This window comes from Ambystoma mexicanum, chromosome 14 (assembly GCF_040938575.1).
Source record: "Ambystoma mexicanum isolate Mex_15411 chromosome 14, UKY_AmexF1_1, whole genome shotgun sequence".
NCBI lineage: Eukaryota > Metazoa > Chordata > Amphibia > Caudata > Ambystomatidae > Ambystoma > Ambystoma mexicanum.
Window position 1 is genome coordinate 616,957,418 of NC_090940.1, and position 27,751 is coordinate 616,985,168.

Genomic DNA, 27,751 nt, shown 5'->3' on the forward strand with positions numbered 1-27,751 from the left:
ATCACCTGTCTTCGACCAGACTACTAGGCCAGCCCTGCCGAATCTCCACCGCTGGGTGATCAGGGTAAAAGTCCTCAACCAGCCAATGGAGCTAGCAGACAGACACTTCACGTACGGGTGTAAACATTACATGGTTGTATAGTCCTATGTGATGATTGGGTAAGATGGTTATTGCAAAAAAATATTCACAAGTGCCCTTTCTCGCAATGCCCTCCTTCCTTTCTTTGTTCTTATCCGGGTGGGATCCACCGGAATACGCTTTTTCTCTCCATTTCCAACCCCATTTTCTCCATTCGTCTTCACTTGCTATGCCTGCCCTATTACAACTCACTTTTCTGGTCTTTGTCTCTGCTCCTCTGTTTTCCTCACAGCCTTTCCACTATTCAGCCCACACTGTGTTTGTCATACCACTGCAGCAAACGCTCTGTGTGTTCCGCGTCACTGTCTCTTTACATTTCACAGTACTTGCAATCGGTCTCCTGCAAAACTTTTTTCACAATAATCACCTGGGGAGGTTTGAATGTTACTGGTGACCCTGTAGTTTTTGTACTTTGACAACGGTTTGATTAACAAGTGGGAAATTCTCAAATTTCAAAACAACCAAATGAACACATTGTAACCCCTCAAGTCCTGGGCTAATATGCATTCCGATGCAAAAAGGAGGAACATACTTGCACTTAGCACTTAATGAGTTTGGACACCATCAATACATTTTTAAACTGTAGTTTATCCAATTCCCCAGACATTTAAAATTGACATGGAACTACAAATTGCGTCATCTAGTTAATAGGCTAATGATTCAATTAACAGCTAATGGGGCAGACAAGCCTGGCCAAGTTGTGAAGCAAGTTGGTGCACTATATGATAGCTCTTCATCCAATAACTCAAAAGGACTCAATGGCTCAACCTGCATCTGGTTGAGCTATGCCAGCCACTTCTTACCAACTCACCGGGTGAATATCATCCACCTCTTACAAGCAACTTACCTAACACCACAATCCTCCAGGACTAACCTGCAGAGACTAGCAACATCGCCCATCTGGAAGCAGCCCACTGAGCCAACGTTCCCACCAGCCTCAATTCCGTCCTCTGGGATTGCAGTTCCCCTTCCAGTAGGGTTGAACAGCTAATCTTTAATGGTGTTAAGGGTTCATTGCATAGACAGCGAATCTTTGAAAATGTGCCTGTCTATGAGCCCAGCCAACATGACCAGTCTTGTGTAAGAGTGTTGTTGCTTTGTTTTAGAAACTGGCTGGCACAGGAAACAGTTGCACACCACAAATGTTACCATGCTGTTAAATTAATAAACTTACTGTTTAAATGAATTTTAAGCCAAGATGAAATGTAAACCCATCCCAATGGATTGGTATGCACAATCGCATTCAACCAGCCTACTAGGTGAGAAACGCCACCAAACCATAACCAAGCCCAATGAGATGGCATCAATCCCCAGAACGAACCGGTCCACTGGGCCAGCTTGTTTAACCATCTTTAATCAACCTAATTGGCAAGTATAATTGGATAGACAAGCATCATCACAGATATGGAAACAGCAAAATTGACTAGCAGTCACCTGGAACTGGTCACCTGAGCTGGCATCACCAGCAACTAACCAAAACGCTCACATTAGGTCACAATTCCATTTTTGGGGTTCGTTTTACTAACTAGAGTAGTCCCCTAAACCTTTTGTTGGTTTTTGGTTTTACTCCCACTGATCTCTGCCTGCAACTGCAAATCCTATTGATGTGCTGCCTTTAATAGCCCATATGGCTAACGGAGCACAGGTGCTCTCTGAGCACCCGTTTCTTTCCCTGGGTGAGTTCTCTCACCCAGAAAGTACAGTGGTGGCAGATATATAATTTACCTTTCGCTACCCCACTTTGTAGTCTTTTTACCACAGTGGTAGCCACGTGAAGTGACTACTGTGGCGTGTCGGAAGAAGGAGTCAAGCACATTAAGGACATTTTACCGGTCTTTTATTTAAACTATAGGAAAAAGGGCCTATCTTTCCCCCCTCGCTAAAGGACATCTAAATAACTAACAGTGCTGGTCTGTCGTCAGGAAGTCCCAAATAAATGTCCTCAGCCCAAGCCTAACTCTACCTGACCCTACCACTAATATGTACAACTCAACGTAGGCCAAAAGAATGTCCCTTTTCTTGTCTCCTCATTCTCTTTATAGAAATGTCTCTCTTTCAAACAGGTGTTTCTTAAGACAACCTCTTTAATATTTTCTTGATATCTCTTTTATGAGCTCTTGTAGCACTTCCAAAACATTCCTGGACCTTATACTCTCTTTAGTGATAAGCTCAGGATAGCTTTCCCTGTGAAACTCTCTCACATTCTTGTCTTTGGTCATATATCTCTCAGTCTTTAAATTCAGCGTCCCCTGGGCTTGATATGACTTTATCCAATGTTGGTCTCCCCGTCTCCTGGGTTCTCTGCATAAGATTATTACTTCTCTTATACTGTTCACTTGACAGTCGTATCTCACCACACTTGATAAACTATTGTGCGGCCTGTTCTCCGCACTCTTCCACCTTGTACTCATCGGGCATTTCCCCTTCTTCTCAAGTCATTTGTTTCACGTCTCCCTTTACTTCCCATACAGGGTTATTTGTCATGTTCTTTATTGGCTTCTCACAACTCCAGATAGGCTGGTATAGTGTTTGTATCTCGTTCTTATAAATGGGATGAGTTTCTCCACTCAAATACTGGTGCCCCCGCAGCCTCCTGCTTTTCCAGTTCTCGCCGGGGGAACCTTGCAGGGCTCGGCACTCGCTCGAGTAATCAATTTTGTTGTCTGGTGTCTCAGTATTTGGTTTCGCCAGTGTTCTGTTCTCGACTTTGCTGCAGGCTGCGGCCATCTACGGACGCTGGCGGTCGGGAGCTGCTAGCGCTACAGATTAGATGGTCTCTGCGTTATTAGCCAGATGTCTCGCCCCCCACGATACGGCCGTGGTCATGCCACCACTTGCACAGGACACCTCTCCTCCTTCTGGCAACGGCTTCCCTGTTGTTGGACTCGCAGACCCTTCAGCGTCTCAAGTTGGCATTCTTCACCTTTACGAAAGTCGCGGGCCCCGCGGCTTGCTTCTGCTCCACCTCTCCAAGGTGCGCTTACGTCACGGGGCTTCCCCTGCACGCCATACATTCTCTCTCCTCGTAATCCACTCCTCCCAGTTAAATACACATCTCTTCTTAAAGAGACAATCTTTTCATTTTGATGATTGGTTTGCTTCAGCATTGCCTGCAGCCAAATGTAATGAGGATACATTATTGTTCATAGCAGGCAGTTCCATATATGCTCATATGGTGCTTCGTCTAGGGAGTGCCTCATGGGAATGAGAGCCCTTGTCCCCCAAGGGGGAAGTCACTCACAGGGAGGTCCCACTTACCCAGGCCCCTAGGGGGGGGTCTTGCGGAGCGTGCTCACCTCCTGAGTTTCAAATGGGGTTGCTCCCCCTTTGGCTGAAGGGACAAACACCCTTGATTTGTCACCCAACCAAGATTTTTAAAGGTCCTTCGCCCTGTTAATTGTGTTTGCTGTCTTTCTTTTATTTGTTTGGGCCATGAGGAAATAGCTGTTTACCCAAGTTGGCCAAACAGAACCACCCCCAAGCCCCCCACCACCCACCCCGGCTTAACTCTTTATACCGTTGTTTCATCGTCAGGCAGTATTACGACTGCCTTTTAAATGTGAATAAAATTACGAAAAAATGTAATCATATTTTTTGGGGGGGTGGTAAAGGGTAGATAAGCGGTTGGGGGAGGTCAGGAATAGTTAAAAATAGGGGCGGGAGGGTTTGGGGGGGTGGAACCCACCTCCCCCCAAAAAATGACATTTTTCAAAATTGTATACACGTTTAAAAGGCAGTCGTAATACTGCCGGACGATGAAAGAACATAGAACCCTTAACTCACGGCTCCAAGCTCCCAATTCAGCTGAATAACCCATCTTCCTGCCGCAGCCCAGATCCTGTTCACTGCTCAGTTTTAGAGTCTCCAATTTCGCAGTTTTCCAATCTCCATCTATATCTACAGGGCCAGTAGCTTACTGCGCTTGCTGTGCATCTAATGTGTATCGCAGGTCTACTGATCCAACTGGAGACTTATGTGCACTGCACTTATCTACTGGTCTCGTCACCAGGAGATGTGGTGGGTAGGAAGAAGAAGCCAGACACATTTTGGACATTTATTTGATCTTTTATTAAAATGATAAAGAAAAGGCCTATCTTGCCGTATAGGGGTGTTCCTTACCTGACTAAATTAACTAAAGGTGTTTGTCTGCCCTCATGAAATCCAAATCAAAATGTCCTCAGTCCAAACCTAACTCTATCTGATCCGACCACAAACATTTGCCAAAAGAATGTTTCTCTTCTTGTAGATTCCCTTTGGCCATCTATCTTGCGGCGTTCTCAGGGTTTTCTTATTTCACTTTTATCTCCAATATGAAAATGTCACTCTCCAGAAAAAGGTTCCTTAAGATTATCCCTTTTTGGTTGGTTTGCTCTGTATTCTTAGCTCACAACACGTTCCACAGTCTCTCGTTAAGCGGTCTGCCCACTCTTCAGTAATTATCTATCGTGGCTTTCTCCAACCTTCTGTGGCATGCTGGGGTAAGGAGTCGGACAAAGGGGGGGGGGGGCATGTTTACAACAATCTTTATTTAAATAATAATGAAAAAGGCCCATCTCCCCCTAACTCGAAAGGGCTTTCCCAACCTAACTAAAGAATAACTTGAGTGCTTGTCGTCAGGGTGGCTGTCAAACTCAAAATGTCTGTCTTCTGGCCAAACTAACCTGTTCTAGCTCTACCACTAACAAAAGACATACATGGCTCTGGGAGAATGCCTTCCTTCTGCTGGTGCATTATGATCAGCCCCAGGGGCATATTTCTGTGAGTATCTGATAATAGTTCAAGTTCCACACTTGTGGAGAATACCAGGAGAATGACTCCCTTCTCCTGGTCCCACAGTTCAACAAATGTTATCCCCTCCTGGTCGTCTTGGTCAGCATCCAAGCTGCTTCTGCCCTAGTTTCTCATTCAACAATTTAGGTAAAAGTTGGTTAACTTTGGATAGTTTCCGGCAACAGTTTTTAAATCAACCATTGCACTTCTTTCCGGGCTTCTCTTAGGCTTTGTTTGAAAGTCAAACACTCCTGTTTCCAACACACAGGTATGTCTGGTCTTTCTTTCTTTCCCCTCCTCTTGTTGGTGAAAAAAAGACAGACGGTTCACGTAGTGTCCGTGACTTCTCCTAACATACTGACACAGAATGTCTGTTTTGATGACGCCCGATACATTCGTCTCTTTCAGTCTCTTTGACACAACAACTGAGACGAGGAAGATCACTAATGGTGTAATCTTCACACTTGATAATTCTATCCCAACTCTGGAGATGAGGGAGATACTCCTGAAGCTTTATTTTCTTTCAATACTCTGGATACAATTACTGAGAAAAGGGAGATTACTACTGTAAGGAAGGTATGGTATCAAACAGTAACACAAACAAAAGTGATCACGGTTCAAGGGTGTTTATTGAACTTCAATCGGGTTTGAAAAACGCCCGTCTAATCCCAAATCTAAAGATGGGAGCAAGCTATGATCATCAAATGATAAAAAACGCAGTCCTAGTGGTGTCTTGTCAAAATAAAAGGGCCTATACTAATAAACCTATTGCCAATCCTTACTTCTAAATACAAATAGTGTGGGAAACAATGTTATACAAAACTAAAGTGTTCAAGAAATATGTCAGGATATTCAAGCCGTTGGCTTCCCTTACCCGCGTTTTCAGCACGCGACAAGGCGGCACACTCGAGCTTAGCACAGTCTCTGGCTTCTCTAGCACGAGGATGCAGTTCAAAACTTCAACATCATGGCCTTCTGTGCCAAAATCTTTGCCATTCAAAGTCTCTTTTTCAGAGGGCCTGATGCAACACGACAAACATCAAAGTTCCTTTCTTTTTAGAATTTCACATGTACGAATTCTCGGGAGATTTTCTGTTCAACCCGTGTCCCCCTCCGCCGGGCTCAGACCATCTTTAATACAAAGCCTTCTTGGGTGGTTTTCGCTTTACCCCGTGGTAGCAAGCAACAAAAGTTGACTTCCACTGCAAGTCCCCCTCAACCGGGCTCAGACTCCCTTTTCACTTTACAATTTACTATAGGCCTCTCTGTCCGACTCAGGCCTCTCTGTATGGTTCCGTTCTCAATTCACACCACTTTCACCTTTCACTTTGAGTCCCGCTCCATCAGTCTCAGACTCTGGTTTATTTCAAGTTCACTACAAACCAAAGACTTCGATTGTGCCAAGGATTTTAGTTAAACCCTTGCAGGACCACTTTGATTCTCTTCCTCATAAATCATATTCAGTTTCCATACGTTCTGTTAGCGGGATACATACAAGCAGAGACCTTTCTATTGGGCACCCACACAGTGCCGGACCACTCTGCTACTTAATGCACTTGCTTTAGAAGTTCAATCACTCATCCAGTACTCTTTTCTCCTTGCTGCCCTTGTTCGGGCTTATGATCCAGATCCCCCTCCTATGGTATCTGATCTGCTGCTGTTCACTTTCTAGGCTTCCCTCGTTCGGGCACAAGCCTTTTAAACTCCTCCAAGCATTCTTATTGCTTCTTAGTATCGTGCGTTCACTTCTCAAAGTTCAAAAACACAATTTTCGGCCTGCCTTTTCCATTTGCATCTTTCACATATGCCTTTACTATTCCACTTCATAGGACACTTTGTTGCCGCACATAACTTTCGTTCATACGCAGCCCCGTTTCACACAGTTGCCTTCAGCTCACCAGCTGTATACAAGGTTCGGCTTGCAGCTTTGATCATGGAGCCAAGGGCGATACCACGGCAGCTGCACTTCTCACCCAACTCGAATAGTCAGGCAAGAGGGCCCTGGGTATCTCGGACAAGCATTACAGGATTCTCTGGCCTCATTTCTGTGCCTCACACATGCTGCTTCTGAGTTTTCAACAGCCAAGTTTTTACTTGTCAAACAGCCCAAAGGCATCTCCCTCCTTGGTTTCGTTCAGTGACTTTCCGTCTGGCTACCTCGATTCAGCTGCGGTCTGGAACAGGCTGCTCCCTCATGTGCTCAGTCTCATTCCTCATCTTGCTCAATGTGTTTTTCTGAGCTCTGCCTTTTATCCAAGTAGGAGAGTTAATTGGTTGCAGGCGTAGATGATTGGGGTGGAGTGCCTGATCCTGCCTGGCCTTGTTAATGTGACAAAATGGTGTTTGTCCATAGGACCTAATGGCCCATGGGTAACCCTCATTGCTCCGGGTTTATTCTTCCTCGTCTCAGTCATGTCAGTAAGATAGGAAAGGTGAGGATTATGAGAGTTGTAGTGTTTTGCAAAATATGGTAGAAAATAAGTTTGAAAGGGTTTCAAATAGAATGGACCTTTCAGATAATGTTTCTTATAGTTATGAGGGGGGAAGGGGGACTTGGGGATAGCGGGTGGGGAACTTCTATTTACTATATATAGGGACGGTTCTGCATTTTAGGAGGAGATGATTGGGATGAGGTTGAGGTAGAATGACAACATCCTAGAAAAGCTGAGGGGATATTGGGTAAGGACGTTTGAGTAGGGGAGGGGAAATACCATGTCTCACCGAATGGTGTTCTCCCTAATGTCACCAAGAGTCCTCCACCCAGGTGATCCTCCCACGCTTGTCCTCCCCTAGGGCTGGAATCCAACAGTGTTGGTCCGCCCCTGGCCACCCGAGTATTGGATCCCTGGGGTTTCATAGTCAGAACCCCCTAGGTTTCTCACACTACCGAAATGTTCTTCTTCCCATTCGGTACTTATGAGACAATTACTGAGACAAGGGAGATTTCTCACAATGTTTTCTTCCCATTCAATATTATTGATACAGTTACTGAGACGAGGGAGATTACTCCCAACGTCTTCTTTAGCTTCAGCACCCTCCACCAATCACCTAATGGGTCTCCCATGACCTCCCCACCGTTACATTTACTTTGTTGGAGCCAGGTTGCTGGTTCTTCCTTGGGTGTTGGATCAATGCGTTTCCATGGAACGTTCTCTCCATTTCTCTTTTCGGTCACCGCTGCCATGTTTCGGCTCTGCGGGGTCCCCAGCCAGACGGTTTCAGCGCAGTTAATGGACCACTCGGTCCACCTCCTCAAGGTCACACCACAATCAGTCAGTTTCCAACTTCCAGTTGGGCCTGGTCTATGTCAACCTGCCAAAGACTTGTGCAATCTGCTGTTGGTGCAATCTGCTGTTGGCGTCCTCTCGACTGAAGGTTTGCTTTCCCCGAGATAGCTTCTTGCTCAAAGGTTTGACGTTCCCGTGCCTACCAGCTTTCATGCTCGCTTCTCCAGCTAGGCTTCTCATTGGGTCCTTTCTCAATTTGTATTGTATTCAGCTGGTTTCTCCCCAGCGGAGTGTCAAAGTCCTTTTTTGTGTCCATTGGGTACTCTTCATGCCTCTGTGAGGCCACCTCTTCCCAGTACCTTCTGTACTTGCCAAAGGAGTAGTTTGTATAACTCCATCAATCTTCTTCTTCACAATACTTCTGGAAGAGGACTTCAGAGCAGACTATATGTACATTTTAGTCTCCCTGATCTTGGTGGTATCAATATTTACAGGAAGAAAAGAAGAAGTATTACAATAGCATACAGTAGTGCTTTCAGATTGTTTCTCAGCAGACATTATGAACTTCATAGATTCAAGGGCAAGAGAATTAGGGAATTCCATCACGGAACAGGAGTCCTTGTCCCCATGAGGGAAGTCTCTCCCTTTGAGGTTCCTCTTTCCACCATGACTAGGGGAATGTTGCATAGTGGGCTCACCTCCCTAGCGTCACAAGGAGAGGCTCCCCTATCGGGAGAAGTGACTGAATCCCTTGGTTCATCACACCTTCCCAGGATATCATTTCCAACTTTCTCAAAGACTCACAAACAATCTCGCTCTTCACGTTCCTTAGTAGTTTGTGAGATACACCGTTATGTTGATTCACTGTCCCAATATCAACATTATAGTTTCCACAGCTTCCTCTGTTTATAACATATTTACCCGTTAGCCCCCCCCGCCCACTTCTCCATTTCACCCTGGTAACTTCACTCTCTGTGGGTGACGTTGCGGGGCTGGGCGCTCGCTCTGGTATGTTAGTTTTGTTCCTCGTTTCCCTATTTCGAGCTTCGCAATAGTCCTGCTCTTAGCATCTCTGTGGGTTGCAGCGTTCAGTGAAAGCCGGATGGGGGGAGCTTTCAGTCATCCCGGTTGCACTGGTTTCAGCATAGATTGGAATTGGGCCCCACACAGTGCTTTCATGGTCACACCACCACATCGAACGGTCCTCCGAACTCTGTCCTTCCAACGGCTTGCCCGTTGTCTGGTTTGCCAGGCCTCCGGCATCTCAGCTTGGTGTTCTCTGCTTCTTGTGAGAGTCCCACATGCCTGGACCGCTTGGGAGAGTCTTGTATATCGGGCTCACCTCCCTAGCCTCAAAGGGATGAATTACCTTGATTCGTCACAGAAGAGTACTCACCCAGTGTTTCCATCTTGTCCTATGATGGCTGCAAGTGGCTGGCTTGCCTTTGTGCGTGGTAAGGTGGAGAGAATTTGCGGGTTAATCAAAAAGGTGGCGAAGGTTTTTGAGGTTTCGGTAGTGCTATCAAATTACTGGTCTTGCTGTGAGTTGCGTAATGGTGAGCGATGTATGACTTTAGTGGGTAAGATGTGAAGATGTCCAGTGTTATAGGTTAGAGTCATTCTGGGAGACAAGGAATGGGTTCACCTAAGGTTTTGGCGGTGCCTTGATGTGATGTCTTCTAGTCATTATATTCCCCCGAGTGCCATGCGTAGGGTTGGGAGCCGGTGTGGCATTCCCTAAGGTTCTGTCTGCTCTTCAAAGTTGAACTATTGAGAAGAGTTGTTTACGCTGCTTGATGGATTTAGGTTAAACTTTGTCTGTTAAGCATTGAAGAGCCACATGTTTAGACTATTCCTGAATTTCAGGTGGTCCTGTCTTGAAGGGTGCCAATTTCCCCATGTAGCATGTTCCTCTGTTTGACTGCCATAGCCGAAAAGGCAGAGCCTCCTCCTCTTTCTGTGTGAAATCTTCTGGTTTCTAATAGTTTGTCGTTTCTCGATCTTTGGTCTCTAGTTTGTAGATAGAGTGAGATATTGTTTTGGAGGAGTTCTACACCTTGACCTTTGAGGGCTCTATGAGTGGTACAGTGGCACTGAACTGGAACCTTCTTTTGATTGATAGCTAGTGAAGTACTCTGACAGCCAGTGTTATATGGGTGCCCACCTCTTGAGCCTGCTGTGTTTTGGATGTGCTGTAGTTTTTTAGCAGGTAGTCCACCATACCTAGATAAATTGGTTTGCCTAGTGGATTGTGAAAGACTCATTGAAATGGCGACCAACGATCTGTACGCGAATGAGAGTTTGGGCATAATTTGTCAGATAAGGCAGAGAGGGTAGATGCACTTTTTGACTATTGCGTTTGCTGGGGAATCCAGTGCAAGTCTGTCGTCCATTAATATGCCCAAGTTATTGAGCACTTCAGATAGGTTATGTTATGGCTTTTTGTTAAGCGCTCAGTGACCGGAAGGCATCATGGTGCTAGAGAGAGGGAGCCCCATAGCCAGGCAGAGAAAAGCAACGGAGGCAGACAGAGAATCATCAGAACAGAAGAGTCTTTAAGGCTTTTCAAAACGACAAGTGATTAGGTAGAAGCTTCAGTGGAAGAGGGAGAGCATTTCAGAGCTGGGCGGCAGCAATTGAAAAGGCCCGACCCCCCCACCCGTGTGAGCCGAAATGAAAGCACACAAAGCAGATCGGAGGCTGCCGACTGCAAGGGCCGATTAGGAATATAGCACACAAACTTAAATGCACAAATATTCCGCTCCTTGGTGATGAAGAGCGCGGTGAACAAAACAGAGTGACTTGAATTGAATGCTCTGGGCCACTGGGAACCAGTGCAGAGAGCGCAATACAGGGGTGATATGAAGCCCATAGGGGGACCCAGTTGCCACTCAAGCCGCCATGTTTTGAAGACGTTGCAGCCGGCCTACCAGCCCCTTAGGCTGGGCCAGATAGTGGGAAGTGCAATAGTATAGCTTACACATAATCATGGCGGCTACAACAGGGGGACGAAGTGCACCAGGGATCAGATGGAGTGTCTTTCTAAATATTTTCAGCTGGAGATGACAGGCCTGGCAGACCGCTGATACCCGAGCTGCCATTTATAGGTGGTCGGACATAAAGACCCCAAGATTTTTTTACTTTAGTAGCGGGCACCGGGAGTGTGCCCAACGAAGAGGGCCAGAAGGAGGAGATCCAGAGTGAAGGAGCAGGGGGGAGAACCCAACACCTCCATTTTGTCCCCATTCATTTTTAACCAGTTGTGGCCCATCCACTCACCCACGGCTGTTACCCATTTCCAAAGGCCATGGTAGAGTTGTTTCAGGTGCTTCGTGAGGTGAGACCATAATTTCCATTTGGTCTAGGCTGAGTTTTAGTCAGTTAGCGGTCATCCATTTGCTTATTCATGCTAGACAGTTGCGGTGAGTGGTGCTGGAGTTTCTTTCATTGGTCATTTTGTATACGATTTGTGTCTCATTCGCATAGTTTTAACAAGTCAGCCTCTAACGCTAAGGGGATTTCCCTACCTAAACTCAAGAAACTCGGGTGCTCATCAGGAAGTCCTTGTGAGTCAAAACAAAGAGGCACCGTCCCCCATCACAAAGGCTCCTACTCTATCCTGTCACTATAACAAAACACCATAAAGTCCAGCTACTGTTCGTAATCCAGGAGAATGACTCCCTTATCCTGGATTCAAAGTATCCAAACGCCTCTCAAGTGGCTCAAAATAAAAGTTCTACGTAACACAACAGAAAATAAACAATCACACAAAGTTCTTGTGATGCTAGAAATGACTCCCTTCTCCTAGCTGGTTACCCAATGTCATTCACAGTTCTTAATAAGGTTTGTAGCTCTCTTAGGGAGGTTTTCAAACTTCCAAGGCTTTGCACAATTCTTGATCCGCCCCCACTGGGTCCCTCCCGTATCTCCAGCACCACACTCCCATAGAACTGGACTGGGAACTTTATCACAAAAATCATTTATGGTTTTCGCTATGCTCTTATGGTTTATAGTCTAAAAGGGGTTTCTATTTTCCTGACTTTTCAAGCGTGAAGAAACCGATAATGTTTTTATTCTTTTCTTGAGGAAGACAAGGTGGAGGTCATGAGCTGAAAAGACGGGACTCTTGGCAGGATCTGGTGTTGACCAATCACAATGCGTAGTAGACTGATGACAGAAGATGATTGGGGTTTGGCTTGATGGACCAGCCCTGCATGATTCTGGGGTGTGCGCAGGGGTGTCCTCTACATCTCTATCAATGATTGCCCTCCTGAGAACTCTGTTCTCATCGATGATTGTTCCAAAGACCCACTGTTGGGTTTCGGTTTCTTTGGTTTGTACTCGAGAAGGTAACCCCTTGAATACGGTTCAGGGTGCGTCTGGTTTCCAGAGCCGTACTGACAGACTTTAATAACTGTCAAAGTGAGGGTTAGCTTTTTACTGCTCTTAATCTTACTGAGTGTTCAGCTAACAGTTATTTACACCCTCTGAGGTTCTCGTCAGTTTCCCTTGGCCCTCACCCAGATTTTAATCATTCCTGGTACTTGGTGTTGGGAGTCTTCCCTGGTTCGGGCTGGGCTTTTGTGATGGTCAATCGCCTATTTCCACTCTCGTTGCTGCACGCCTCCTGGGCCCTGTACAGCTGGCTGTCGGGAAGCGAACGGTGTCCAGTCATAATGTCGAATACAATAATATCGAAAGTCAAAATGTCGAAAAAAAAATGTGGAAAAAAAAAATGTCGAATTACAAAAATGTCGAATTTTTTTCGACTTTTTTCGATTTTATGTGTTAATAATAAATATTTTACTAAACTTCTTTTAAAAAATAATTAAAGGTATTTCCATGGGGGGTGAGGGTGATGGGGAGGATGGGGGGGGGGGTTGGGGATAGGGGTTTGGGATGGTTTTTTAAATAATTAATTATTTAATATTATATTAAAGATTTTTTTTAAATAATTAAAGGTATATCTATGGGGGATGGGGGGGTTGGGGGGGACCCCCCCAATAATAAATGTTACTATCTGGGTAAAAAAAAAAAAAAAAAAAAAAAAAAAAAAAAAAAAAAAAAAGTGTTTTGGGTTTTCATTTTTTTTTTCGACATTTTTTTTTTCGAAATTATGACTTTTCCTATTATATGTATGTGTTTTCCACTTTTTTACATTCGACATTTTTTTTCGACATTTTTGCTATTCGACATTATTTTTTCGACTTTTTGACTATAAACCGAAGCGAACCAGCGACTCAACCTTCCTGAGCTTTACCCCTCCTAAGAGTCAGGTCTAACTTGATACTAACCCGTCTTAATGCTGCACCAGAACAAACTCCCTAACAAACAGCACCACCCACTTATAGACTGCTTAGTGGGATAGTTGCATTACATGGCAGGCCAGTGGCATCAACAACCACTCACTGAGCCAACAGCAGCACCCGTCACCAGTCCACTGAGCTAGCATCATTCCCTACTTCCGGAAGCTTAAGTGGGCCCACAGCTTCATTCATCTGCAGCCATTCCACCGAGATAGTTGCAACAACAAGCAAGCCACTGGGTAAGCACTGTCAATTAGTCACTCCAGCAACTTGCACATAGAACTAATCCCGACAGTGGGCTGGGTGTGGCACCCATATGGGCTTGGAGGGGGGCAATATATCACACTTAAAAATGCACCTTCGGACTATCACACAGATCATCCCGTAGGAGGACACCCAGGCTCCTCGCACCCCTCGCTCATGGTTGGCACAGCAGGTAACTCTAAAGCACAGGTTGGTTTGGCCAGGCTGCCGCATGCAATCATGAAATGGGGCCCTCGTTCTTGCACTGGATGGAACTAGGAATGGCAATCTTACTCCAAGAACCCTCATAGGGCGAGTATTAGGCGTTAATCGAGAACTTAGATCGCCTGTGAAACGCAGCATTGCTCCTTGTACATAGATGGAACCCAGGAAATAGACACTGTTGTTTGTACAGCTAACCCATTTCTCACCTCGCACACTGCACCTTCGCAACTTAGCTGAAGGCACGGTCTCACACGCCCTGCACCGACATATAACACAGACACTATTTCACAGCATCTCTGCCCTAAGACTGAAGCTACTTTTAACAACAAAAATGTGCATTGTAGCTTTCCACATAACTCTAGCTCCTTAAACACAGTCCCCCCTTTTAGCCCATAGTAGTCTTCCGCTGCGCCCATACACACTCCATTTAGACATGGGCGGCTTCCAGGGTCTTGGCCAACCTCGCATAACTTTAATGGCTGAACCGCACACACGTATAATAGCACCTCCCAAACTCTCCCAAATCTTTGGACTCCGGTCCCTCAGAGGGCGTTTAACCAAAAGCATGTTGGGACCATAATTATGGTAAAAGCACTATAACAAATAACAAAATGAATGAATGAATATGTTAAGTATCGGCTAAGAGTCTCTTTGGACGAGGCCACCGAGGTGGCATTATTCCATACCACCATAAACTTGACTGTGCTAACAGTATCACCTCTATTCCGCTCTCCCACGACACAGCTGCATAGACCAGTAGGCCACTGGGTAAACACCATCACACAGCAACTTACAACTAACTGGGCTAAGAGCCTCTTGCAAGCAGCCCACTGGGGCAACAGCCTCACCCACCTCCAACCAGCCGCATGGCAGTTTCCTTGGTGAGAATGGCTTCTGCATGAAAGATGATGATTGGGATCTTCTTGGAGCCGCCGGACCAGTGGATGCATGCGTGAGACCTGCAGAAATAAGAAGGAAAAGCAGAGTTTACTGTCTGATACCACTGGGAGATGGAGGTCTGCAGCGGTGTTATGATACAACAGGGGCTTGCATCAAAAGGGCCAGGAGACAATTCCAAAACAAAGGTTACCGACAGGAAAGGTTTGACTGCCCCTAAACTTAATGGATACCCCACAGGTGGGCTACTACCCCTTCACCCATGGGATGTACAGGTGGGCTACTACCCCTTCACCCATGGGATGTACAGGTGGGCTACTACCCCTTCACCCATGGGATGTACAGGTGGGCTACTGACTGGCAGCAATGTTCGCCGGGAAATGGCGATTTTCCATAGAAATAGAACTTTATTGTGACGATAAAAGATCTTGATTATTATGTATTCCAATTTTAATAACGTTCCTCCACTGACAGACAACAACCAAAGTAAAAAAAATAGAAAACAGAGAGAGAGAGCCCTCCATTTGCTCCTCTGTCCATTACCTTTTATGATGAGGGTTGCTATTTGTCAACTTTGCCACACACACACACACACAACCGATTACTAGAGCACTAGTGCTCATACTCATTTTGTCAAAAATAAAATTAGAATTTTAGCATTTGCTTTGACCTTCATATGTCAATGAGGTTCGAATTAGAACACGTTAAACCCACAAGCTTGTTGCATTATTGCATTAACTGTGCCAGTCAGCTGCACTGCAAGTTAAAGACTCACTGTGCAGACCTGTGTTTAACCTGCAGTACCACCTGCAGGTCAGAGGTTTGTAACTGAACCATTATTCTGCAGTCGAAAAACAATGTACTTGTAACATATCTTATATAGAGTATAAAACACCACAATGGGTGGTAATAAGCACTACATACGAAAGTTTTTTTTTTTTTATCACCGTCAGAACAGTGTTCATGTTCTATACCTTTAGCTAGGTGAGGAATTACATTTACAATGCATAGCCATTTTCTCCTGCTACATTGGCAAACTGTTCCTGCTTTGGCTATGCATTTAGCGTTGCTTTCTGCAGAGCACATTACCAGCAGATGGATACCTAAACAATGGGCGTAGATATGGGATCCCACAACCATGATGACCATTTCATTGGCCTAGCTTAGAGAATCGTGCGTCTGAGGCGAGAGTCCTTCAAGCAATGGAGCCCAGTGTCCAATCAGTAGACTGGGGCATGAGAAGTACAGAGTCAGACTTCATTTATTCACAAGTATAAACATGTATTGACTCTAGTACTTCATCTGCAACAAAAATGGAAATTCCTGGTGAGGGGTAATCTAAGCAAACAGCGCCAGGACGGGCCAATAAAGTGTCCTGTTCTCCCTGTAGTGGGGCTATTGGTGTTGAGCCCTCTCCAAGGTTCCCTACGCGCAACACAGAGAAAAGGACACTAGGGAGACAGCACCTAGCTCACTATATGTAAACTAGCCAGGAGTGTAGTGGCTGGCCCACTTCTTCCTGATCCGGGGTTCTAGTGCCTCAGTTGGAATACAGTTCTCTTCCCATTATCAAGGGGCATCATGCCCACACTGGTGAGCAGTTCTGTTCCCATCGGGATCTGGAGGGTATCGAACTTATTTCCTCCACCAAAGGCACAATAATAAGGTCGGCATGCCCGCTTCTCCTAGGGCCTCTAAGACCTCTCGTCTCCAGAGTGTTAGGTCCTGTGCCAGGCACTACTGCAGTGATCCGGTTCTCAGTCTCGATCTCCCACTTCGTTCGGCTGGCACCTGAAAGGCTGCTTCTCCTCCTCTTGGTTCTGACACTCTGGGTTCCCTTGCTCTTCCTAAATTGGCTGCTTTGCACTCTACCGCTTTGGGCTTGCAGGCCTTATATAAAACCTCCGTCCTTGTTTCTTTTCTCCCCCCAACCCCCATTCTCCCCAGACTGATCTTGTTCACTTGCTTAAGGCCTAGTTGTTGGTCTGCTCCTCTGATTACCTCATTTGCCTAGCCTGCAGTGGGTCTGCAGCTTCTCACAGTTTTAAAAAGCCTGGTATAAGGCGAATGTCTTGGCTCTGTGGCAGCGCTGCATTGTCCCAATGCTTTCCTCGGCTCCTTGTGGCCTGCCCATTTCCGTTGCTCTGTCTCTGCGATGCTTCCCTCATCGGGCTGCATGCTTCTGGTATGTTTTAGACAAATGCCCGCAGGAATCCAGGCCCACAAGCCTGACCACCTCACATCTGTCCTTTATTAACCACACTGGGCTCGCGTTCTACGGATCCCCTCTGGTATACAGTGTAAGGACGGCATGGTATCAGAGACAAGTGACCACAGTTCAAGGGTGTTTACTGAACTTTCACAAGGGTGTGATAAATGCCGATCTAAACCCAAATCTACAGATGGGAGCAAGCTGCGACCATCAAATAATAATAATAATGCAGTCCTAGTGGAGTCTCGTCAAAGTAAAAGGGCCTACACTAAAAAAAATAACGATTGCCAATCCTTACCCCTAATTTACAAATAGTGTGGGGAAATGTTCATGAAAAAGAAAGAAGTGTTCACAAAATGAAAGTCAGGATGTTCAGGCCGTTGGCCTCCCTTCCCCACGTTTTCAGCACGGAACAAGGCGGTTCACTCGAGCAAAGCACACACTCTGGCTTCTTCGACACAAGAATACAGTTTGATTTCCAGCAACAGGGTCTTCTGTACACAAGTCTGTTTTCTCATCAAAGTCTCCTGATTCAGAGAGCCTGTTCTCCGTACACCAGATAGGAGTTTGATGTGGGAGTAGGTTACCCCCTATTTTTTGAATTAGAGAGTAAATCCTATGTCAAGAGAGTAAAAAATGTGTTTCTTCTTCGCCAGAGAGTAAAAAGTATTCTCATCCATCCAATGTGTGCAACCATTTCAAATTGTGCGGAACAGGTCAGTATCAAAAGGCTACATCAGATTTCTGCTATTTCCTCTTTTGCAGTCTCGTTTGCTGTAAATACTCTCTCTCTCTCCCCCCGCTAACCCCATTTCCCCCCTCCCCATTTCCTTACTCTTACCATCTTTCTTCCTCCTGTAGCTCCTTGGTCTCTCTCCCTCTGTTCTTGCGGTACCTCTTGTCTATTACGTTCACCGTCATCTCTGCCCCGCTCTCCCATCTTTAGTGCCATGTATATCTCTTTAAGTTCTGACATACCCTTCCTCTGGCAGTGGCCATAGCAGTACTAAATCCTGAAAACCTTTGAATAAATAAAATATTTTAAAAAAACACTTTTTCCCCATGTAAGACAACGGTTCCACTTGAAAAATGAAGGTCCTTTTAATTGTGACGAAACCTGCTTTTGTGAATTTGGCTACATAATACACATTATTCCCGAGTACCGTATCAGAGGAAACATCCCAACGTCAGCAGTTTGCCAGTGTTCCATCTTGAAAGCAACCCAACACTATTAGCGTGTTTACAAAAGCGATTGTTGCAACAATATGTAGATTCTTCTGTCTGATTAATGGAAAGGAGTAGTGGGGGCAAGAGATTCTGGATGTAATGCTACGGATCACTGCACAGTGGCATTTCTGTTTTTACGAGTGGACTTTAAACGCTTCATGAACAATCACAAGTAACGTGGTCCATTTCTGATCTGACCGCTCTGCTCATTTTACTGCCACCTTCTCTTCAGAGGTTGCAGCTGGGTCTCTAAAATGGACTTTCATTGGGAGACGGGGCCAGAGGGTCATCAGTGCTATGCCTTTGTTAGCAGAGTATTAAGTCTCAGCCACAGCGCAGCAGTTTAACTCACTTTGGGCTCGCCACTGTACCCCAAATGCAAAGTAGCCCTGCAAACATAGGGCCTTTCAGCTGGGCTGGTTTATGCAAATGAAGATAATCATGATTCGACACACTTCATGCAGTGTCACACTGGAGTCCACCCTACCTAATGACATCTTCACCTTGGTCCATGCTTCGTTTGCATTAAATAGGAGTCACAAGTTACAGTTAAAATATCAGCTTCACATTGCCTCAGATCTTGAGCAAATGGCCTAGTCCATTGGAATTGCTCCCTTGTCTGCAGCCACCAATAAATATCTACCTTTTGAATAGTCCTGGCACACAGGGGCCGTGCTTCCTGCTCTTCAGCCCAACAGTGAATGTGAAACTTCAGAAATCTGTTAAAGGATTGTTGTAGTGCCATCTACTGGACACAACATGGAATTAATTCACACAGAACTGCTATGAATAGCTGCGCAAATGGTTAAAGATTTAATTGATCATATTAACATATTTTAATTTAATTGATCATATTAACATATTTTAAGTGCGTAAAAAGCCATCATTTGCCCCTCATCTGGAGGGCTGCCTGTTGTACACAAAATTAAGATACAGTTCAAGTATTCAACTCAGGTGCTTCACCCTGGATCCCCATTAGCCGTGCCTGTTATTTTACGATTGTTTGATTGATTGATATTTTATTTCTATCGCGCTCGTACACAAGTGTTTCAGTTACTGCAGATCCCCCTCTTCCAGGCTCAGATCCCTGTTATTACAAAGTTCAGAGACTTTTCAGAAAGTTTTCTCGGGTGACTCAGCATTCCAATAATCGGTGGCAGAGGAGCCAAAGGACTGTCGAGCACATGTGACAGAACATGCATTCACGGGCTGTAGACTACTTAAGTCAGCAGAAGCAGAAATCTAGTAGGTATGTACTTTTTAATGTGCGTGGTACAGAAATGGAGGCCTGTTCTGATGATAGGCATTTTTGTACTATTCAAAGCATCTTCATTTAATTCGCTCGACAACAGGCAGCCAATCAAGATATTAGAGCATACGGGCATGACGGGCGAGATGAGAAGGACCTAGTAGAGCATTTTGGACTCTTCGGTGTCTCAATATCACATTTGTGGGCAAGACCAGACAGAAAGTGCTGCAGTGATCCATCTCGGACGTAATGAAGGCATTTGAGGAAGACTCTGCGATTGAAACAAAAAAAGATGGCAGTAGTTTCCCAAACGATCTGAGTTGCTAAAAACAGGCGCCAACAACTTTTCTAACCCATGTATTCAAAGTATTTGGGCTATAAAGAATCACTCAAAATCTGAAGGCCTTGTTAACACAGGCAGAAAATGGGTAAATAATGGACAGCCAAAACCCAAAACCTCATATTTCCAGAGAACTGTACTGCACTTTGTGACTTGAAGTCCGAACACACGTAGTCCTCTTAGTAAAAGATGCAGGAGTGAATCATTGAGTGGAGATATCTTGAGTGGAACAAGGTTACATCCTGGGAATTGAAGTCTTAATTCTGAGGGCCCTCTAAAGAAGAGAGGGCATGGAGATTCATAGAGCAAAGAATTCTTCAGAGGAATGTGTGAAGAATCCTGCGGATCCCTCATTAAAACCCTGCCTAAAGTCTCCTCCCAGGTGGCCAGGGGAGGGCAGACGCTGGTGGTGGTGGTGTACTGCGGGAAGATCAACAGGGTGGAAACAAGGCCCTGGGTAGGGAGGAGATTCTGTGGGATGATTTTGCCCCCGAAAGGGATACTTATTACTATGCCGGAAGAGGTTATGGCTTTTTGTCATTTTGATATCTCTTAACGTCCTGGTAAAACCTAAGGTTGTAACCCCACAACACATTATACCAAAAGAACAAATCTTTTGTATCCCTAAAACCAAATGCCCTCCTCACTACCAAAGGTCCACTACAAGGAATTGGGTAAATATTGCCTTTTCTACACCTTCTTCCTCTGCCAACATTACAATCTACAGCCCCTCTGTTAAAATAAATAAAGGAATTCAATCTACCCTTAAAAATAAACCAGAAGCAGAAAAACCTTAGTTTAATAGAATGAACTACATGTCACATAATCCCATGGGTACTGAGACGAAGAAGAGGCAAGAAGCATGTACTTCCTGCATGAGCTGACGATTGCCCCACAGACCCCTTAGGTTTGCCAACTCTGCAATCCTGAAACTTAAAATTTCTGTACTGACAACTGGGGGAAAAGGGGAAGTGGATAAAATAATAAACCAGGTAGGTACTGCTTGCCACCCTCTGAAGCATTACAAACGATTGTGGACGACTCACTCTGACCTGTGAAAAAACACACACCTGTTACGTCATCTCTACTGCCCTTCTGAACTATCTAGTGTGTGTATGACTTACTGTTAATGTTCTGATTGACCTGAAGAGCCTTTGCCTACTGCTGAAAGGCTATTGGATGTAGAGATCCTTCTTCTCAGTACTAGAACCATAACTGAAAACATGTCCCCTCTTCTATTGACTACTAGCTCCTTGTCCCTTTGTAACCAAAAGAACTCCCAATACAACTCTTCTTTACTTAGTTCTGGCGCTTTAGCTTGGGTCCTTTTCCTTCTCCTGTCACTGTGATGAAGGATTTAGGTGTTAAAATCTCTAACACTCTTTCAATGTCTGATCAGGTATCAGCCATTTGCCAATCAGGCCATTTTAAGCAGATGGTCCTCCGTAAGGTTCTGCTCTATATCCCATCACATTTTCATGCTCCCGTAATCGCCTCTTTGGTAATGAGCGGTATTGACAATTGCAATGTGCTCTATTTAGCACAACCTGCCTATTTAATACATTGACTTCAGCTATTAGAGAACACGGTTGTAAGAGCAGTTACCCAACCACCTTATGGTGCTGACAGGACCCCACCCTTTGTCGACTGCACTGGCTTCCAGTTCAGAAGACAGTGTTGTACAATTCTCTGTGTATTGTACATAAAGCCTTCTATAAACAGGGGGCTGAATATCTCCAGGGGAAATTCCCCCCCTATATTCCTTCTAGAGCACTTCGCAGCCAAACCTCCCTAACCATCCAAATTCTCTGGACTAAGCACTCCTGTGTGGGTGGACGCGCCTTCTCTGTAGCTGCATCAAAAGCTTGGAACACTGTTAGGCAGAAACCTGTGCAGTTCCCTTAGGGACCACTGCAAAAGATTTAAGACTACAGGTGTTGGCAGTAAACCCACTTGGTAGCAGTCTGTACCACCCAGATTTACCTGGTAGCTGTGGCTGAGCAGTCAGACTTCCCTCAAGAAGAGTTAGGCAGTATGCAAAGTATACACAATAGGCACTCAGATACAATAATACAAGCAAACACTGACCAGAGCTTTGGTATCAAAGGATATAATTATTTATTTAAAAACACACAGTTGAAACACTCCAGCACTCTTATTGTAAAATATTCTAAACACAGTTACTATTGTAATATATACACCCCTTTTTCCTTATCAGATAAGTTACAGTAAAACACCACTTATTTTCATACAGAGGTGAGTGCTTAACTAGATTGCACTCCGATAAGTTTGTGAGAAAGGGAGGGAAAAAGACAGAATATGAAAAAGGTACACCACTCTACGATTCAGGAACACTGTTAGCAAGGCAGAGAGCAAAAAGTCACTGGTGAGCCAAAGTCCAAAGGATGGGCCCACTCGTAGAGAGAGCAGAGCACAAATGCGCCCAAGATCACACAGTTATACTATGCTTAGAAAGTCTTGCAGAGGGTTCACAAAGGATTTAGAGAGGCTTTAAGAAAGTTTAGCCAGGGTGTCCCAGACTAACCCAGGTTCGAAAGCCGGGGGCTAAATCTACCCCGTACAGTCGGTAGCAAGGGAAGCCAGGCGGGACACGGTACCTTAAGTGGGAAGGATCCTCCAGCGGTGGCAGTTGTTCCTGGTAGTGGGTGCAAGTTGCGTCGTCGTCCAGGGGAAGAGAAGATCTCGACTTGGAGGAAAGATGAAGGTCGTTGCACTACCAGGGAAGAAACCAGCCGCAGAGTTTTCCGGTTAAAGGTGGTACCTTTGTTTCGCAGTCGTGGTAAAACGTGGCATCCCGGTTGCCGGGGTGCTTAGCACGGGCAAGGCAGCCACGAGGTACATCGGGAAAGCGAAAAGACGGTGAAACTGGTTATCCCCACCAGTCAAAGGAAGAAGACTCTCCGGCGGGAGATCTCCTCTGTCGTTGGGAAAAGTGGTGAGACAGTCCAGCAGGGCTCCACCGGTGGTGGTGTCGTGGCAGGTCGGCTCAGCTTCTCCCTCGTCGGATTCTTAGGTCCTGTGGTGACTTCTGAAGTTCCAGTCCCCAAAGCCCTGCTTTTATGCAGCAAACCCCCATTCACTCAGCCTAGCTGTCACTCAAACATGCTAAGTGGTGAGCCGGCCAATCAGGATGGAGTGCGACTTGAGTTGCCTAGGCAACTCAGTCCAGGGTGCCTAAATTCCCCTCCACCCCTCCTAAGTACCCCAGACAGAGTGGCACCACTTTGGAGGGCTTCTGTGGAGAAGCCCGCCAAAAAGTGGAACAAAGGGCTCGACTTGGGTTGGAGTTTCAGAAGAGAACACAAACGCCATTTTAGAATCAAGTTTTGGCAAAAAATACCAACCGGAGAATTAATATTAATTAAATAAACCGGCGGTATGTTCGAGGCTACCGTAAATAATTAAATAAAGATAGTAGCCTAAAACAATGGGAAATCCCATAGGAAAATATTCGTGGTTGAATATAAAAAGTAGTATCCACTGCCACCAGCCAAAACTCGATCAGGGGGGACGGAGACGTGCCCCCTCGACTAACAGACCCTGGGGCAATTGAATTGCCCCAGCCAGTAGGTCTGCAATATGATGGTTTGTACTGGTTCTGTTCAGAATTTAAGACTAGGAAAGTCAATGGTGACTTTACATGCCCTGGGAGACAGTAGTCAGTCCCAGGGTATGGAGTCTATACTGGGGGTCACTATGACACCCCTGTGTCACTGCACTGAGGGTGCTGTGTAACACACATCACAAAAACACATGAAGCCCTATGGAGTAAAAGACCCCATAGCCCATTAGGCACATCTAGATTCAAAGAAACACACTCAAATCATGTCCAAGAGTGAGGGTGAAAGAGTCTCACTCTTGGCAGGAGAAAAAAATAAACCCCAAAAATCCAGCAAAGCTGCTGGGGGACTCACTAGGTTAGGAAATTCAGCCTAAACAGAGAATTCTCCCTAACAAACACCCTACCTTATGCTCTGCGCGAAACAGAGGATCATTTGATTTTTCATCGTACGTTAAAAATGTATCTTTTCAAAATCTCTGTTACTAGTTTGTTTCTTTTCCGGTCTACCTTTCTGGTCAGCGCCAAAATGCTTTTGGGTGAACGCTGCACTTTACAAATTTGTGTAACATAACTTAGTTCTTTTAAATGAAGTCTTGTCTCTAGCCCAGACTCATTTAAATTAGAATTCCTGCCTTAGGGGGCGTGGCTTGCAGCCAATGGAGTAGGTCGGCTTCTCAGACTGCTCCCGCCCGATCCTTCAAGATCCGACAAAAAAGCAAGCTTTAAGAAGCATACATAGCCTGCAATCAACTGAGAATGCGAGCGAACCTCTCAGGAGTACCCCGCTGAAAGGTGGAGAGCGGAGGCTTGGTTGTCGGCGAGATATGCAGCGCGGAACAAAATGTTCCACCGATGGCGCCAGGAATCAAGTTGGCGCGTACACAGTGAAGAGGACAGCGGAAGGCTTGAAGGCCCTGGGAAGGCTGATGAACTCAGGAGAAGAAGAGACGAGCGGACGAGAGATGTGACTGCTGAAGAGGGCGCAAGGATCGAAAGAAGGGGAGGAGGGATGACGGAGACCCAGTTCGCTCAGCCAAGTGACAAAGCAGGATGAGGGACGGCAGCGGATTATTGAAGACATGTGGAAACGGCAGCCAAAACAAGTTAAGTGCTGCGCGTACCCCCTCCTGGAGCGTCCGATCCCCTCCCGGGCTGCGGGCAGACAATCAGCCATAAGCCGGCTCACCCGGTCAACGCAGAGAGTACGTAGAGCTGCTGAATATCTCTTCAGAGGAACGCAGAGGAGCCGTGCGGGCTCCATAGCACACTGCCTCTTCACATCCGGAGCATTTGATACGGGCAAAGAGTGGAGAGGCCCTGAGAGCCAAACAGGAGAACCCGGGCCAGGCAGTGTAACTTAGAACAGCCCCTGCCATACGGGGCCTGCAGCTGCCAGAAAAGGCATAATAAGCTGCCGGATGGTAGCAGCTGCAAGTGGGGCGTATATATGAACCCGGGCAGAGTGGCGAAACTACAGGAAAGGCCCCGGCCACACTAGACCTGCAGAGGCCAGATGAGAGAGCACCAGGCCGGCTGATAGTAGCAGCTGCTAGATGGGCGAATATACGAAGCTGGGCTGAGTGGTGAAACCAAGCGCACAGCCCCAGCCACACTAGGTCAGCAGCGGTTGGGACAGGTGACTGCCTGAAAAGGTTGCGGCCACGAGAGGAGCGAAAGGGGGAACTCGGGCTGTGCAGTGAACTGTAAGGAGGGCCCCTGCTCGATCAGAAGCAGGTAAAAGGAAAAAAAAGAAAAAGGAAGGAAAATAAATAAAAAACATGAAAGGACCAACAAGCCGCTCGCTGGAAGCAGCTTCTAGAAGGCAATATTACCTTTAACACTGACTTAAACACACTTGGCAGAGATCGGGGAGACAAGCCCCGGCAATGGACACGCAGGACAAGCAGCTCAAGAGCACAAAGCATCGGGGGAAGCCACAGGAGCCTGAAGGTCTGCATTTGCCCCCTTCGAGGTAACTACACATGTCGAGCCTGCCTTAGGGGACAGCTGTGTCATGGTCCGTCATTACATTGTTCCAGCTCATAGGTACAGCGCCCTAAGCAATACATAATCAAGGGCTCTCAAAGTACTGCCATACAAGCAGGAAGCACCGGTGGCCAACTGGGGAAAAGGTAGGCTGGCTGAATGCCTCCCAAGTCGCTTAAAACTAAAGCAAATCAACCAACCTTGGACGGCTTTGCCAGGACTAAGCAGCAGGCACCTGGTAGAAGTATGGAACCAGCGCATGAGAATGAAGGGGGCGTCATGGAGTTGTACAACCAACTGATGCTAGCTATAGCAGATTTAAAGGCCTCATTGGGGACACAGATTGAAGTGGTGCAAATAGACGTTGGATTGTTGCGCCAGGACGTGCAGAGCGCACTACCACGTTGGAGACACAAGTGAAGGAGAATTCAGGCATGCTCCGAGACACGCATGTGGATGTCCATGTTCTGCAGCAAAGGGTCAGCCTTCTGGAGAACAGAGTGGAAGAGGCAGAAGAACGGGCACAGAGAAATAATATTCGCATAGTAGGCTTTCCAGAGGGGGGAAGAAGGCGCAGACCCGACAACGTATATAGAGAACATGCTGCTCCAGGAGATTGGACCGGGGAACCTCACACAGGGTTTTACAATCGAGAGAGCGCATAGGGCGCCAACTAGGTGCCCCCCCCAACCCCCAGGAGTGCCCCAAGACCGATTATTGATAATGTCCTGAACTACAAGGACAGGGAAAAAAATAATGGCTTATTCCAGACAAGGAGGAGAATTGAAGAGAGCCTCAGCAGACCTGGCGGTCTACCCAGATTACACGTTTCAAGTGCAGAAGAACAGGGCACAATTTTCATCATCTAAAGTTAGGCTCTGCATGGCTGGACTGAAATACATGCTGACCTACCCAGCACAACTTAAGATCATATATAAAAACAATACCTGTTTTTTTGACCTCACAGAGGATGCAGAGGCATAGATGGACAGGGAGAGGATGGGATCATGCTAAAAGGATAGAGATGACAACCAGGGAAGACGCAAGGGAAGCCCTACCCAACCCGAGGTCAGGGATAACTAAGGTACTTTGGACTGCATGAACAGTACAGCTGAGCGCTACGGTAGAACTGCAATTATACAAACATCCTGGGACCAAAGGGCCTTTTGATAGTTTCCCCACGGAACAGATCCGGGATGCTTGTAACTGGTTTTTCTTTGCATATGGCGTGGTCCATTAGTTATCAATGCTTTACAACAAGTAAGAGGAGACCGTGCCCATGGCTGCGCCCACCACACCCTTCAAGTTCCGTTTTTACAAGGGCACTTTTTTGTGCCCATCCATTGTGCAACAGCCCCAGGCAGGACTGCTTGGGGCAAATGCGGGAAGCAGACATGCCTGAGCAAGGGTAACAAAGCTGGGCAGTTGTTTCTAGTTGGGGAAAGTCCAGGGAGGGAAAGGGTTGCCTGCATGTACGTTGAAAGGGATAAGCAGCACAGCATTCCGAGCTGGAGCACCACAAGTGGGGAGGGAGAAGCCTACTGCGATGTCAGATGGTCAGCCGATTAGAAGGGGCAGAAGAAAATGACGGGAACTATAAACGTACTTACCTGGAATGTAAGGGGTTTGAATGCTTATGAAAAGAGAAATAAGGTATTTTCATATATCAAGTGGTGTAAAGTGGACATTGCTATGCTGCAGGAAACAACTCATGAATGAAAAATAGGCATTATTAGCGGTTAAATGGAGAGGGCAGGTAATTGGTTCCCCGTATTCCGCCTATGCTCACGGGGTCTTGATATGGATAGCGCCCTCGTTACTCTTCAAGGTTACTCACATTAAAAACGGACAATGAGGGCAGGATGGTGCTAGTGCAAGGCCTCCTTGAACAAGTAGACACATTTATGGTCAACACGCATTCGCCCAATCATGTGCCACCAAGTTTTACCAGACTTTATATCCACGGCTAGGCTCCTATCGAGATAGTGATATGATATGATATGGGGGGAGACTTTAACTGCACGATAAATCCAATCCTGGATAGGTCAGACACCAAATACACTAAACTAGCTCTGCCCGCCAGGACATCAGACGCTCCTGGATTCTTTTGCTTTGGAAGACCCCTGGAGGGATCTCCACCCAGACACCAGACACTATTCACACTTTTCAGCGCCACACGCAGTACATACAAAGGTAGATTACTTTTTTGTGGTTAGTAAACTAGCACACCATATCATGCATGCCCAGTACAAAGGTATGGTCTTGTCGGATCATGCCCCGCTTAGTCTACAGTGGCAATATGTGCCCCCCAGGGCCTCTGATACTCACGTGGAGGCTTAGGAGTGAA

At 46.1% G+C, this 27,751-nt stretch overlaps 1 protein-coding gene across 5 annotated transcripts in view; it reads right to left on the reverse strand.

Moving 5' to 3' along the window:
• Positions 1 to 27,751, reverse strand: part of TTLL5 (tubulin tyrosine ligase like 5) — a 769,178-nt gene that overhangs the window by 719,235 nt on the left and 22,192 nt on the right. For all 5 annotated transcript variants that reach the window (XM_069638032.1, XM_069638034.1, XM_069638033.1 and 2 more), the window contains one exon: positions 14,763 to 14,869. In XM_069638032.1, the coding sequence (XP_069494133.1) occupies positions 14,763 to 14,869 (107 nt within the window). The remainder of the gene's footprint in view (positions 1 to 14,762; positions 14,870 to 27,751) is intronic.